This window comes from Carcharhinus amblyrhynchos, chromosome 8, assembly GCF_965287045.1.
Source record: "Carcharhinus amblyrhynchos chromosome 8, sCarAmb.v2.hapA, whole genome shotgun sequence".
In the NCBI taxonomy this organism is placed as follows: Eukaryota; Metazoa; Chordata; class Chondrichthyes; order Carcharhiniformes; family Carcharhinidae; genus Carcharhinus; species Carcharhinus amblyrhynchos.
This window is the reverse complement of record NC_137331.1, coordinates 63,725,265-63,737,967: the sequence shown is the minus strand read 5'-3', so window position 1 is coordinate 63,737,967 and position 12,703 is coordinate 63,725,265. Positions and strand designations below refer to the sequence as shown.

Sequence of the window (12,703 nt, the reverse complement as noted above, 5' to 3'; positions counted from 1 at the left end):
GGTTTTCAAACTGGAGGCCCTGTTACCAGCAGTGTGCCTCAGGGACCGGTGCTGGGTCCACTATTATTTGTTATTTATATTAATGATTTGGATGAGAATTTAGAGGGCATGGTTAGTAAGTTTGCAGATGACACCAAACTTGGCGGCATAGTGGACAATGAAGAAGGTTATCTAGGATAGCAGTGGGATCTTGATCAATTGGGCCAGTGGGTCGATGAACGGCAGATGGAGTTTAATTTAGATAAATGTGAGGTGCGCATTTTGGTAGATCGTATAGGGGCAGGACCTACTCAATTAATGGTAGTGCACTGGGGAGAGTTATAGAACAAAGAGATCTTGGAGTACAGGTTCATAGCTCCTTGAAAGTGGAGTTACAGGTGGACAGGGTGGTGAAGAAGGCATTTGGCATGCTTAGTTTCATTGGTCAGAACGCTGAATATAGGAGTTGGGACGTCTTGTTGAAGTTGCACAAGACAGTAGTAAGGTCACAATTGGAATACTGTGTACAGTTCGGATCATTCTATTATAGAAAAGATATTACTAAATTAGAAAGAGTATAGAAATGATTTACTAAAATGCTCTTGGGACTTGATGGTTTGAGTTATAACAAGCGGCTGGATAGACTGGGACTCTTTTCCCTGGAGCTAGGAGGTTTAGGGGTGATCTTATGGAGGTCTATAAAATAATGAGGGGCATAGATAAGGGAGATAGTCAACATCCTTTCCCAAAGGTAGGAGAGTTTAAAATTAGAGGGCTTAGGTTTAAGGTGAGAGGGGAGAGATACAAAAGTGTCCAAAGGGGCAATTTTTCATCAGAGGATGGTGCATATCTGGAATGAGCTGCTAGAGACAGGACTAGAGTTGGATACAATTTTGCCTTTTAAAAAGCATTTAGAGAGTTACATGGGTAAGATGGGTACAGAGGGATATGGGCCAAATGCGGGCAATTGGGACTAGCTTAGTGGTAAAAACTGGGCGGCATGGACAAATTGGGCTGAGGGGCCTGTTTCCATGCTGTAAACTTGTCTACCATTTTTATGTTTGGATTATTCCATACCTGTTTCACACATGTTAAAGTCAAGTAACCATGGTAGCAGTATTGACAGCATCTATGGAGAGAGAATAGAGCCAACATTTTGGGTCTAGATGACCCTTCTTCAGAGCTCTGATGAAGGACCATCCAGACGCGAAACGTCAGCTCTATTCTCTCTCCACAGAGGCTGTCAGACCTGCTGAGATTTTCCAGCATTTTTTGTTTTTGTTTCAGATTCCTGCAACCACAGTATTTTGCTTTTATATTATGGTAACTATATTGTTTTTGTCTCAAAATTTTTTTATGACTTTGGACAAGATTGCATCACTTACCAAATTAGCACACGGTAATGAAAATTATTAGTATTTTAACATTTTATACTTTTCTGTCAAACATTTTCAGGAATGCTTTGGCTTTTCAAAGGAATTATTACACCCAAAGAATTATATCCTTTGATTGCAGCAACAACTCATGAAAATCAAACCCACGTTTCGCACTTAACAATGAATGGTAGCCCGAAAGCATACAGCATGATTTGGTCATTCATCAGCTGTGACAATTTTTGTGTCCACATAAGGAATAAGGAGTCTGAAATTCCTGTTTTCATGAAAAATGTGAGAGACCTGCTTTTGTCGATAATCATGAATTGTTAATAAAAACATGGAAGAATGAAAACATTCAATATATTGAGGAAAAAGTATTAGCAGCAGCAAACAATCATATTGTTATACTTTGCGATTTTTAGTCATTTTATTCCGCCATGCAGTAGTTTTTGAAATGGACTATATTTATGTCTTCTGTTTTGGAACAAATGTGAACGTGCATAGATTTAGTGGGCTGAGGTAACGTGTATTAAAGCCAGAAGAAACAGTTTATAGAAAATCATAGCCAATTTCAAATTGATACACTGAGGCTCAACAAACTCATTCCTGGCCCCTTTATTTCACTTCCTCATTTTCAAAATATCATGGAGATGTTTACTGTCGACCTACACCCTAGGGAAGAAGACAGGTCAAGAAACCACTGAGAGTTGACAGTTAACATACCGCTGAGAGCTGGCTGAAACATGAGCCAGCTCATTGAAAGTGGAGTCACAGCTGGACAGGGTGGTGAAGAAGGCATTTGACATGCTTGGTTTTCTTGGTCAGAACACTGAAAAGAGGAGTTGGGATGTCTTGTTGAAGTTGTATGGGATATTGGTAAGGCACACTGGGAATACTGTGTATAGTTCTGGTCACCCTGTCATAGAAAGGATATTACTAAACTAGAAGGATTGCAGAAAAGATTTACGAAGATGCTACCAGGACTTGATGGTTTGAGTTATAAGGAGAGGCTGGATAGACTGGGTTTTTTTTCTTTGGAATGTAGGAGGCTTAGGGGTGATCTTATAGAAGTCTATAAAATAATGAAGAACACAGATCAGCTAGATAGTCAATCTTTTCCCAAAGGTTGGGGAGTCCAAACTAGATGGCTTAGGTTTAAGGTGAGAGTGGAGCGATACAAAATGGGCAATTTTTTTCATGCAGAGGGTGGTGAATGTCTGGAACAAGCTGCTAGAGATAGTAGTAGAAGTGGGTACAATTTTGCCTCTTAAAAAGTATTTAGACAGTTACATGAGTAAGATGCTATCGAGGGATATGGGTCAAACATAGACAATTGGGGCTAGCTTAGTCGTTAGAACAAAAAGGGTGGCATGGACAAGTTGGGCTGAAGGGCCTGTTTCAATGCTGTAAATCTCTATGGCTACTTCAAGTCAACAATCACAGACTAGGCATAGAATCAGAGAGGGTAACTATACAGAGGAAGGGACAAATGCACATGATTGGTGAGTCAGTCTGTTAGATCTTAGGCTGGTGAGGGTGTGGTAGCGTGATCCTTTTATTGGTTTGGAAGGTGCTATTGAAGGAGGTTTGATGAGTTGCTGCAGCTAACTTGTGGAAACAGAGTCCAAGGATCATGGAAACTGTCTGATTAGACCCACTCTCCTATAAAGGGAGCTGATCTGCCTGTCTGCCAGCAGTTGCTCGGAGGATTCTTAGTGTGGATAATTGTGAATCCATTTCCCTCCTCTGATGGTCATGCAGGAAGTATCCATAGTGGTTCCAATTACACCCCCATGCCTCAACTACCTGACTGGTGGCCCCCAATGTTATAACCCCTCACCCACTGACCTTACACACTTACCTTCACCCCTAGTTTGTCAAAGTGGCATTTAAACAAAGAGACATTTAAACAAAGAGACATTTAAACGCCAATTAGTGTTTCTCCCAACGATCTTGAAGGTTTCCAAGTGCAGCTACACTCCACATTTTTCAGGAGGCCCAGGTCAATAGTCCAGGTAGGAAATTTCAAGGTAAGAAAATAGGATCACAGTTGGATAGCCATTCCATAGAACATTGTGTAACAGCTCCATTTTACATAGGAGATGTTTGTTTGCTGAAATCTGTCACCTCTTGCGGGTATGCCTGCAGCCTCAAAAGGAGGATGTGGACAATGCTGCCAGTGGCTGTGAAGGTGCCCATAGCCATAAATTCCTTCACCTTGGTCCCTTCCAGGCCAGAATTGGTGATATCTGTAGAATTTCTCAGCTGACCATCCACTACTGTATTAGAGACTCTAGTATTTTCCTAGTCAAGCATGTGTCTTGCGAATGCTGCATTTAACTGCTGAGATGTACCACAATGGTTCAAGTCCCTGAATGTGCAGTTGGTGTGTGATCATGTTCAGCACATCATGAGCAGGATCACTCAAACGAGACTGGAAATTCTCACCCGAGGTCAATGGACCTTTCCGTTGTCCAGCGCTCACCACTTTCAATTCCGTGGTGGGCGGGGCAGTGGAATTCCAGTGCATGACTCACATTTCCCCTGTTCTTTGCCACCCACTGTACCACCAGTTTTTCAGCCACCGTGTCAAACCAGAGTGTGGCTTCTGGTTAATAAAAGCTATCCATTGACCACCAGCCTCATGATCTTTGTATGAAGCCCAAGCATATGTGATCAGCTTGCATGTAATGGGAGCCATACTCATGAAACATCAGCCAGAAGACAATTGGGATGGGGGTTAAGGAAGAGTTTCACAGCTTGGAGTGCCCTGGAGGAGCTGGCAGGACTTGTCAGAACATGTGCCATAATTTGACATGGTGAAGGAAGAGGGGGAAAGCATGCTTACACCATCCCTAGATTGTAAATCAAGAGATTACAGAACGAAAGGGAAGTGGGATATGAGAAGGAGCATTATGACAGGGACCTGGGTTTAATTCCAGTCTCGGGTCACTGTCTGTATGGAGTTTGCACTTTCTCCCTGTGTCTGTGTGGGTTTCCTCTGGTCCTCCAGTTTCCTCCCACAGTCCCAAGATTAGATGGATTGGCCATGTTAAATTGACCCTAGTGTCAGAGGGAATTAGCAAGATACATGTGTGGGGTTATGGGGATAGGGCCTAGGTGGTATTGTGGTCAGTACAAACTCGATGGGCTGAATGGCTTTCTTCTGTACTGTAGGGATTCTATGATTACGTAGGAACATTTCCTCATCTCCAATGGTTTCAGCCCCACCACTGGCCAATACCTGAATCGTGGCTGCTCCAAGGATGGGAAGTGCAGTTGCTTCTGTCAGAATGAGATCATGCAGCCATGCATGAGCCCTGCAATTTTGGTGCTCCTGCCTCTGTTTATACACTACCTTCTTCTGCAAGGGACAGGGAAGTGCATCAGTGAGAGTTGTGTGACTTGTTTAGATGGTACTGCGGTCATTGTTGAATTGTCAGCATGCGTGCAAGTTCTGAGTTATAGGTGTGTGGCTTCAACAGTGCTGTATGAAGGTGGGATAAGGTTATGAAAGTGAGGTATGAGCGGTAGTGCAGCAAGATTTTTAACAATGGATTGAACAGTGGGTGAGGTTTGTGGTTCATTTGGTAGAATATGACTTTTACCCACCTTGAGTGGTGGTGGAGGCGAACTCGCTGGGATCCTTTAAAAGACTTCTGGATGAGTATATGGGGTTTTATGGGATTGGGGGTTATAGATAGGTGTTGATGTGATCGGCGCAACTCGTGGGCCGAAGGGCCTGTTTGTGCTGTAGTGTTCTATGTTCTATGTTCCATGTTGACCACCCCTGTGAGAGGTCATTGAATTTTTTCCTGCACTGCATACAGTTCTCAATGCCGCTCTGTTGGTATGGACTCTGACTGCTATCTGGTCCCACTGCTTTTGCAATGCCTGCCTGGAAGTGCTCCTCATCCCCATTGTGGGCAGCACGGTGGCAAAGTGGTTAGCACTGCTGCCTCACAGCACCAGGGATCTGGGTTTGATTCCTGGCTTGGGTCACTGTCTGTGTGAAGTTTGCATATTCTCCCTGTGTCTACGTCGTTTCTTCTGGTTTCCTCCCACAGTCCAAAGATATGTGGGTTAGGTCAGGGCGATTAGCAGGGCAAATATGTGGGGTGACGGGGGTAGGGTGGGGTTGTTGTCAGTGCAGGCTTGATGGACTGAATGGCCTCCTTTTGTACTGTAAGGATTCTATGATCCCCTGAGGATGGGACCTCTCCTCCTGTCTACCTCCTGCAACAAAGCTTTCAGTGCTGCATCAGAGAATCTTAGAGTAGGCTCTCTGCCAAGTATCGCCATATTTTTACTTTTTGCTGCCCAGCCATTTCCAGCACTACTACAGCCAGAACATACAGCCCTTTTAAAAGGGGCAGACTGACTTTAAGTGGTGCTAGCCTCACACAAACTTGGGCTCCCTGCTGTGGTGCACAGTCAGTCAGCAGCACGTTTAGCGTTGGGCTCTACACTATTATCATTTAAAGTAGCAGATGATACAAAAAGTGGATGGTATCTACATCTGAAGGAGCGTCAAAGATTAGTCACACATCACAATCCTTGTGCTCATTTTCTGGCCTCATTGGAATTTCCTCTCTATATGTTAATGTCCCTTCAGACAAGAAAAAGACCAAAAGGCAAATAAATACATTTCTTCATAACTTTAAGGGAAATGTCCTTGATCTATAAAGGATAACAGCTGATTTTCCTGATTGATGCACAGAGGGTTTGATTTGATTTATTATTGTAACATGTATTAGGACACAGTGAAAAGTATTGTTTCTTATGTGCTATACAGACAAAACCTACCACATATAAAGGAGAAGGAAAGAAAGTGTGGCAATACATAATGTAGAATGGAAGTAAAGCTATATGTTTTCGTGCAATTCAAGGCCATTCAAGGTCACAAACAGGAAAATATGCACATATAGGAGGATGTTCCACATATCCTATACAGACAGAAAGATGAATGGGGAATTGCTGGAAATGTTCATTAGAGTAGATGAAAGACAGAGACAATACTAAAAAGAATATTGACAATGTTGGAGACAGAAGGTGAGAAAGTAGATGATGGATAGAATAGGCTGGATACAGTTGACCTCTGTGTGATGTGTAAGGGCAGCACAGGGAGGTCAGAGATGGAAGTCCATGACAGTCAATCTTCTGTGAAGAAGATGACACCAACAAACAAAATCCGGAAGTAGGAGGCAAATTGTTGGCCTTCGCTCTCATTTTTCAATTTACAGAAAGCTGAGAGATACAAGGTAGTGTAGATAGAGCCGGTCTGAAGATGGAAGGTCGGAATTTTAAATTGTGACTCCCACCTTCCTCTGCCCACACCTCTCCTCCACATGATGCTCAGGCATAATTGGTATGATTTTGTTCTCTCAACTACATGTTGAGAGAGACCTGCAACAGTGCCTCAATTTACCCCCGCTTCCACTGGTGTTGTACCAACCAACATGTAGCTTGGCTGGTGTGAGAATGCCCTTCTCTGTCAGATTCTTCCTACATGTCTGGAGTCTCAACACCCTTTTCCCCCGCCTTGCACACTGCCTTCAAGGTGGCTGCAGTGGGAAACAGGTCTCCACCTCCAGAGAAGGTCTGGAGAGAGATGTAGTTGTTTTTGTCGAAGTGCATTTTGAGCAATTCTGTGACACAGGACTCTGTGCTCTATGGGCTGTTCCCAGGGGTGCACACCAAGATAAACATCAACTGTAGGTAGACAACAACCAGATCAATGAAAGACTGAGGTCTGTCCAAAAGCTGCTTGTCTTCTGGTGTAAAGTGTTGTCCTTGATGGAATGTTGCAGGCTGGCACATTCCAAGGTCCAGGACTGCATGTTGAAAGATGCACAAAAGTTTGAGGCAGTCACTGCAGAGGTGTAACTGGGCAAGGTCAGTGCTTAAGGCCTTTCAGCCTTTGTGCACTGAGGGGCTGGAAACCGTGCAGAACCTTCCGCTGTCTGTCGTGAAATGAATAATTTGAGTACTAAGAATACTGAAATTATGTTGCGGACCTGAGTGGAACATGATGCAAGGAGAAAAGTTGAATACTATTTCAGCTTCTGTAATTTCAATTTGAAATGTTTTGCCCTTGGGTTGATAAGGAATGTATATTGTAAGCATCAAGGGTAATGCAATTATATTGAGGTTCCTCAGAGTGGAACATGCTGTCTGGAGAAAAGTTGAATTTTATTGCACTTTCAGTCAGTTTCAATTCAAAATGTTCTAAAATGTACATTTACAAATTTGATGAATAAAACATGGATGGAATTCTCCCCCAAAAAATTCTAAGCACCGAATTTGTGTAAAATCAGGAGTAAGTAGCGCTGGTTTTTTACAGTGGGACTTTCAAAATGAATCTCCCACACTCTGCATCACAGAGTGCACTAGTGTGAATCACATTAAAAATCCAGGGTTGGGGGTCTATTCCCGCTGGAGAGGCCGGCAGCAAGTGCTGAGCAGGCCACTGTACATGTATTGATCTGTCAGTGTCAAGATCGGCACATGAGTAGTAACCTGCACTGCTGGCCTCCCGATCGCTGGTCAGCTCGATCGCTGGCTAGCCCTGTGATCCCACATTGCTGGCCGTGGGACTCCCCCTTGCCATGACACCCCCACCCCTGGGCAGTCCCAATCCCCCGACACCACACCCCCCCTGACCCCGCAGTCCCGACGTCCCCCTCACCCCGATGGAATGCCCCGCTCAGTCCTTCGCTCCCTCTGTGACTGATCCTTATGCAGAGTGGCAGTGGGATCGCCCCCATCTCCACTGATCTCCCCCCCCCCATAGGCACTGCCCCCATAGGACCCACCCGCTTGGCACTGCCTGATGCCCAGTAGGCAGCGTAGTGGGCCCCTCCCCCCCATATTTTTTGGGGAAAGAAAGGTTGAGCCCTACAAGGAACGTCCCAAGACCATGTTAATGACTTAGGATCCGAAATAGCAATGCCAAGTAGGAATACTTCAGGCCAGGGTGTGTGGGTGGGTGGGGGTGGGGGGGGGGGGGGGAGGTGGGGGTGGCAATGGTTGTTGAAAGAGGCAGGGAAATCAGCTCTGAACAATTGAGAAATGAAAGTTTATTCACAAGCATAGTAATATATACAAAATACTTTATAAAGTTCTTTAAAAAGTAACAGAGCCTTGACAGAATCATAGAATCCATACAGTGCAGAAGAAGGCCATTGGTCCATCGAGCCTGCACCAACAACAATCCCACTCAGGCTCTATCCCCATAACCACAGGTATTTACCCTATAATCCTCCTGACACTAAGAAACAATTTTCATGACGAATCAACCTAACCTGTACATCTTTGGACCGTGGGAGGAAACTGGAGCACCTGACAGACACGGGGAGAATTTGCGCACGCTGCACAGATAGTGACCTGAGGCCAGAATTGAACCCAGGTCCCTCGTGCTGTGAGACAGCAGTGCTAACCACTGTGCTACCGTGCCACACATGCATTTGCTGCTTTTACGGTCCAGCTTTGTTACGCAAGTTAAATTGGTTTTTGCACTTTTAAACCTTTAAGGCATATACTGGATGATCCATCACAGTAAGGACAATTAAAGCAAACATCAGTATTACACTTGAAACAGTTCTCAGTATTAACATGGATCTGAGCACAGTCAAAGAACATTTACATTTGATAATAAATGCCTTGCATAGTGCCATGGCGCCATATAAAATATATGAAGTTCTATTAATTGCGAAACCATAAATTTCTAGCGGTGCCAATTTGTGTCAAAGGGCAGGCTCTAGTGGGAGTCTCATGGCAGGGGATGGGGAGTTCCTTTAGATGTGGTGGTGGCTGGGAGTGGACAGAGGAGTTGGATATGTCAGTGATAGCCGTTGGGAGATGGTGGAAATGGGTGCCCACTCAGCGGCCCAGGGTGGGAGGCCAATGGGTGAGGGTGGGGTGGGTGGAAGGGGCCCCCTCTAATCAGGGCTCGGCGGCTGGGGAGGGAAGCCCCTGAGACCTCAGTGGGATTTGGGGACGAGGGGGTGCAAGGTTTACTCGGGTTCTAATCAAGGCTTTCTGTAAGAATGGCACTCTGATCTCTGAGCAGTAGGGTTTTGCTGGTATGCCGAGGCCCTGCCCCTTTGTGATGGCACGAAATACGCCCCTTGATTTCTTTTTGGCAGTCATAAGACCTGCAGAGAAAACCAATCAGTTTCTCTGGAGAGAAACACACCGGTTTTGTCGCCGTAAACAACCTTCTGTCATTTTTTGGGAAAACTCATTCCATGGTGAATTTTATGACAGAATAAAATTAATGCATATTAGTCTAGGTAAATGCATTTGGCTCACCACATTTAGACATAATCTAATATATAAATGATGTAAAATTGCACTGTGCAATCTGAGAATAGAAATGCATTATTGCACAGTGCTCAATTCCCCTGCTATTTTAACAAGATATTGGCTGAAATTTTACCATCTAGCCCTCCACAGGAATCGAAGCAGGCAAGAGGGAGACCATGGGAAAGCCCGTTGACCTCAGGCGGGATCTTGCGGTTTCAGGACAGGCGAGGTCATAATACCCTGCCCATTAACCTTTGTTAATAAAGGATTTTCATACAAATACACAAAGGTGTTTGTATACAAATATCCATAACACAATGTCACCACATAACATTCCTAAACTCATTTCCCTAAGTTGCCCAACCCTGAGGTAACTTTTATGGATGCCATTATAAATGCTGGTCACATTTAAACTGTTACATGTACACTATGTGATGCATCTGACAGATTTAAGTTATGTTGCTAATTGTGCCAAAAACACAATTTAGCAACAAAGGAGCTGTATGTGCTGAGTTCCACTCCCCAGCTGACTAATTTTCAATGTTAAAATAGTATGATCAACAGCAATTTTTTGCATTTAAAGGATTTCATATCAGTTTAAGAAAAATGTACTAACTGAATCTGCACATTTTTAACAAAACATGACTTTATAAAAGACTGGAATGAAATCACACATGCTGCAAAGCCAGGCAATGTGACATTGTGTGTCACATTGGTGTGACACATGTTGTGTCATCATGGTCACTTGGTCATGGGAGCTGGATTGCCTTACGTCTCTCTGGTTGTACCATAATTAAAAAAAAAATTTATTTGAGGGACATGGGCATCGCTGGCTGGCCAGCATTTATTGCCCATCCCTAGTTGCCCGCGGGCAGTTTAGAGTCAACCACATTGCTGTGGCTCTGGAGTCACACATAGGCCAGGCCAGGTAAGGACAGCAGATTTCCTTCCCTAAAAGACATGACCGAACCAGATGGATTTTTCCAACAATCGACAATGGTTTCATGGGCATCAGTACGTTCTTAATTCCAGATTTTTTTTATTGAATTCAAATTTCACTAAATGCCATGGCAGGATTCAAACCCAGGTTCCAGGACCTTAGCTGAGTTTCTGGATTAATAGTCCAGCAAGGCCATCACCTCCCCAAATTTTTGCAATATTATGTGGCCAAGGCTACTTTCTAATGACCCCGTAACATGTAAAACTATTCTTCCGAATATTTGTTAGCTAAATTCTACTCACTTGCTTTTCAACGTATTTATAACCTTTCCTTTTGAACTGGTTTGTCTTCTTACTCAACAGCTCAGCTAGTCCTTATTGTTCTTTCAATGTACTTAATGTACCATATTCATTTAATAGATCCAGCGAGCAAACAAGATTTATTAAAAATGCATTTAAACATGCAATACTTTATTAGAAAGATGCAGTCGGGCGAATTTGATAGAAGAATAATGTATGAATATTGACTGCAGTAGAGGTTAAAGGGCGAGAGTTGTTTAAATGTATGCATTATAAACCAGACAGCAGAGGATGAGGGCACTATTGCACATGAGGTCTCTTCTATAAAACGAAGGCCAGCAATATTTTATCAGCTATAGCCTGAAGATTGTTGGCTTATTGCATCTTGGACTGAGCCATTTTTCGTAATAAAAATGTGTTCACTTGTTGTCAGTGGATTATTCTCAACACTTTGGACAGCAAATAACAAGAATTAGAAACAAATTTCACTAATGACCAATCTTCAGTCATGTTTTAGGCTTTGATTCAGGGATAACATATTTACTTATTCACATTTTATCTGAAAAATCTATCTATTTCACAATTTAATGCAAGAAATGAATTTTTCTTTCCAATTAAAATAAATTGGTTGCACCATTATTTATGGGCAGGTGTTTAGTGTGAGGTTTGCACCTCATGATCAAAGTAGTTAGAATTAAAATTCTCCTAATAAGCATATGTAAGCACATTATTCAGAAAGAAAATAGATTTTCCTTTTAAGATCATGCCAACAAAGTAGCTACTCAGGAAAAAAAAACACACTGCTAATTGCAATGTTGAATGTTTGCATCTAAGAATCATCCAAATATGACATTTGTTCGAGCTCCATCTCATTAATCTAAAACACAGTTTAAATGCTTTGTTTGCAAATTATAATTATTTTGATTACACCAGTTACTGATAGTAATGCTTATTTGCAATGCATCCTTTTGAATTTGTTTAATTACATCTTGAAACATGGCGGAGAAGATTAATTAACCCACCTGGCTTCCTGGCATGCAGTCCTGGCTTGGATCTGTCATACTCATATACATGTTTTCACCATCAAACTGTGAATAGAATAATAAATATTCAGAATGCATCTAAACTTAAAGTCTAGCAATAAAACATATAAGAACCAAATATAGATCTTGTCGAAAAGCGTTGTTTCTGGTTTCATATTGCTCTTCTTTGATGTGCTTGTTCCCATCCTTATTGACCCTGGATGTCAGTGATTTGAGGTAATTAGTGCAATCGTAATTACATCAGGCAGGCAAGAAATGAATGGTTTCCTTTCATCTGCAATCTGTTATGAAACAAAATGGCTCATTCTCTGCAGCATGCACACACATATTGCTATTAGTCTTAATGAATTGCTAAATGAATCGCACTGTTTCTGGCAGGATAGAAGAATGATGAAGTGTACCTAGAGTGCTCTCTGATTCGCTCCAGATCTCAGAGTTACAATTTGGCTGAAGAAAATGTGTGCATGTTAAAACAAGAAATGGTCTAATATTTCAAAGCGAGCTTCGTGGACTTCAGATGCAGTACTCCAAAGTCTTGACGCAAAGGTTGAGCCAGTAAATATGGTTTTGGAATCAAATAGTTACATGATTGTTACATGGAATGCAAGTTCTTCTTCATGTTGAATGAGCCAGTTTCTATGCAAAGTACTGTGCGTGAACTTACTCTTTATATTCATTGATTGATGAAACACAGATGATGCTTGTTAAATTCTAGTTAGCTGGGTATGTTAATAATGACCATGGATTCTCTTCCATTAT

At 42.7% G+C, this 12,703-nt stretch overlaps 1 protein-coding gene across 5 annotated transcripts in view; it reads right to left on the bottom strand.

The window, feature by feature from the left end:
• tox (thymocyte selection-associated high mobility group box) overlaps positions 1–12,703 on the bottom strand; it is a 265,357-nt gene that overhangs the window by 132,143 nt on the left and 120,511 nt on the right. For all 5 annotated transcript variants that reach the window (XM_080194908.1, XM_080194907.1, XM_080194906.1 and 2 more), the window contains exon 2: positions 11,924–11,989. In XM_080194908.1, coding sequence (XP_080051034.1) covers positions 11,924–11,989 — 66 coding nt within the window. The remainder of the gene's footprint in view (positions 1–11,923; positions 11,990–12,703) is intronic.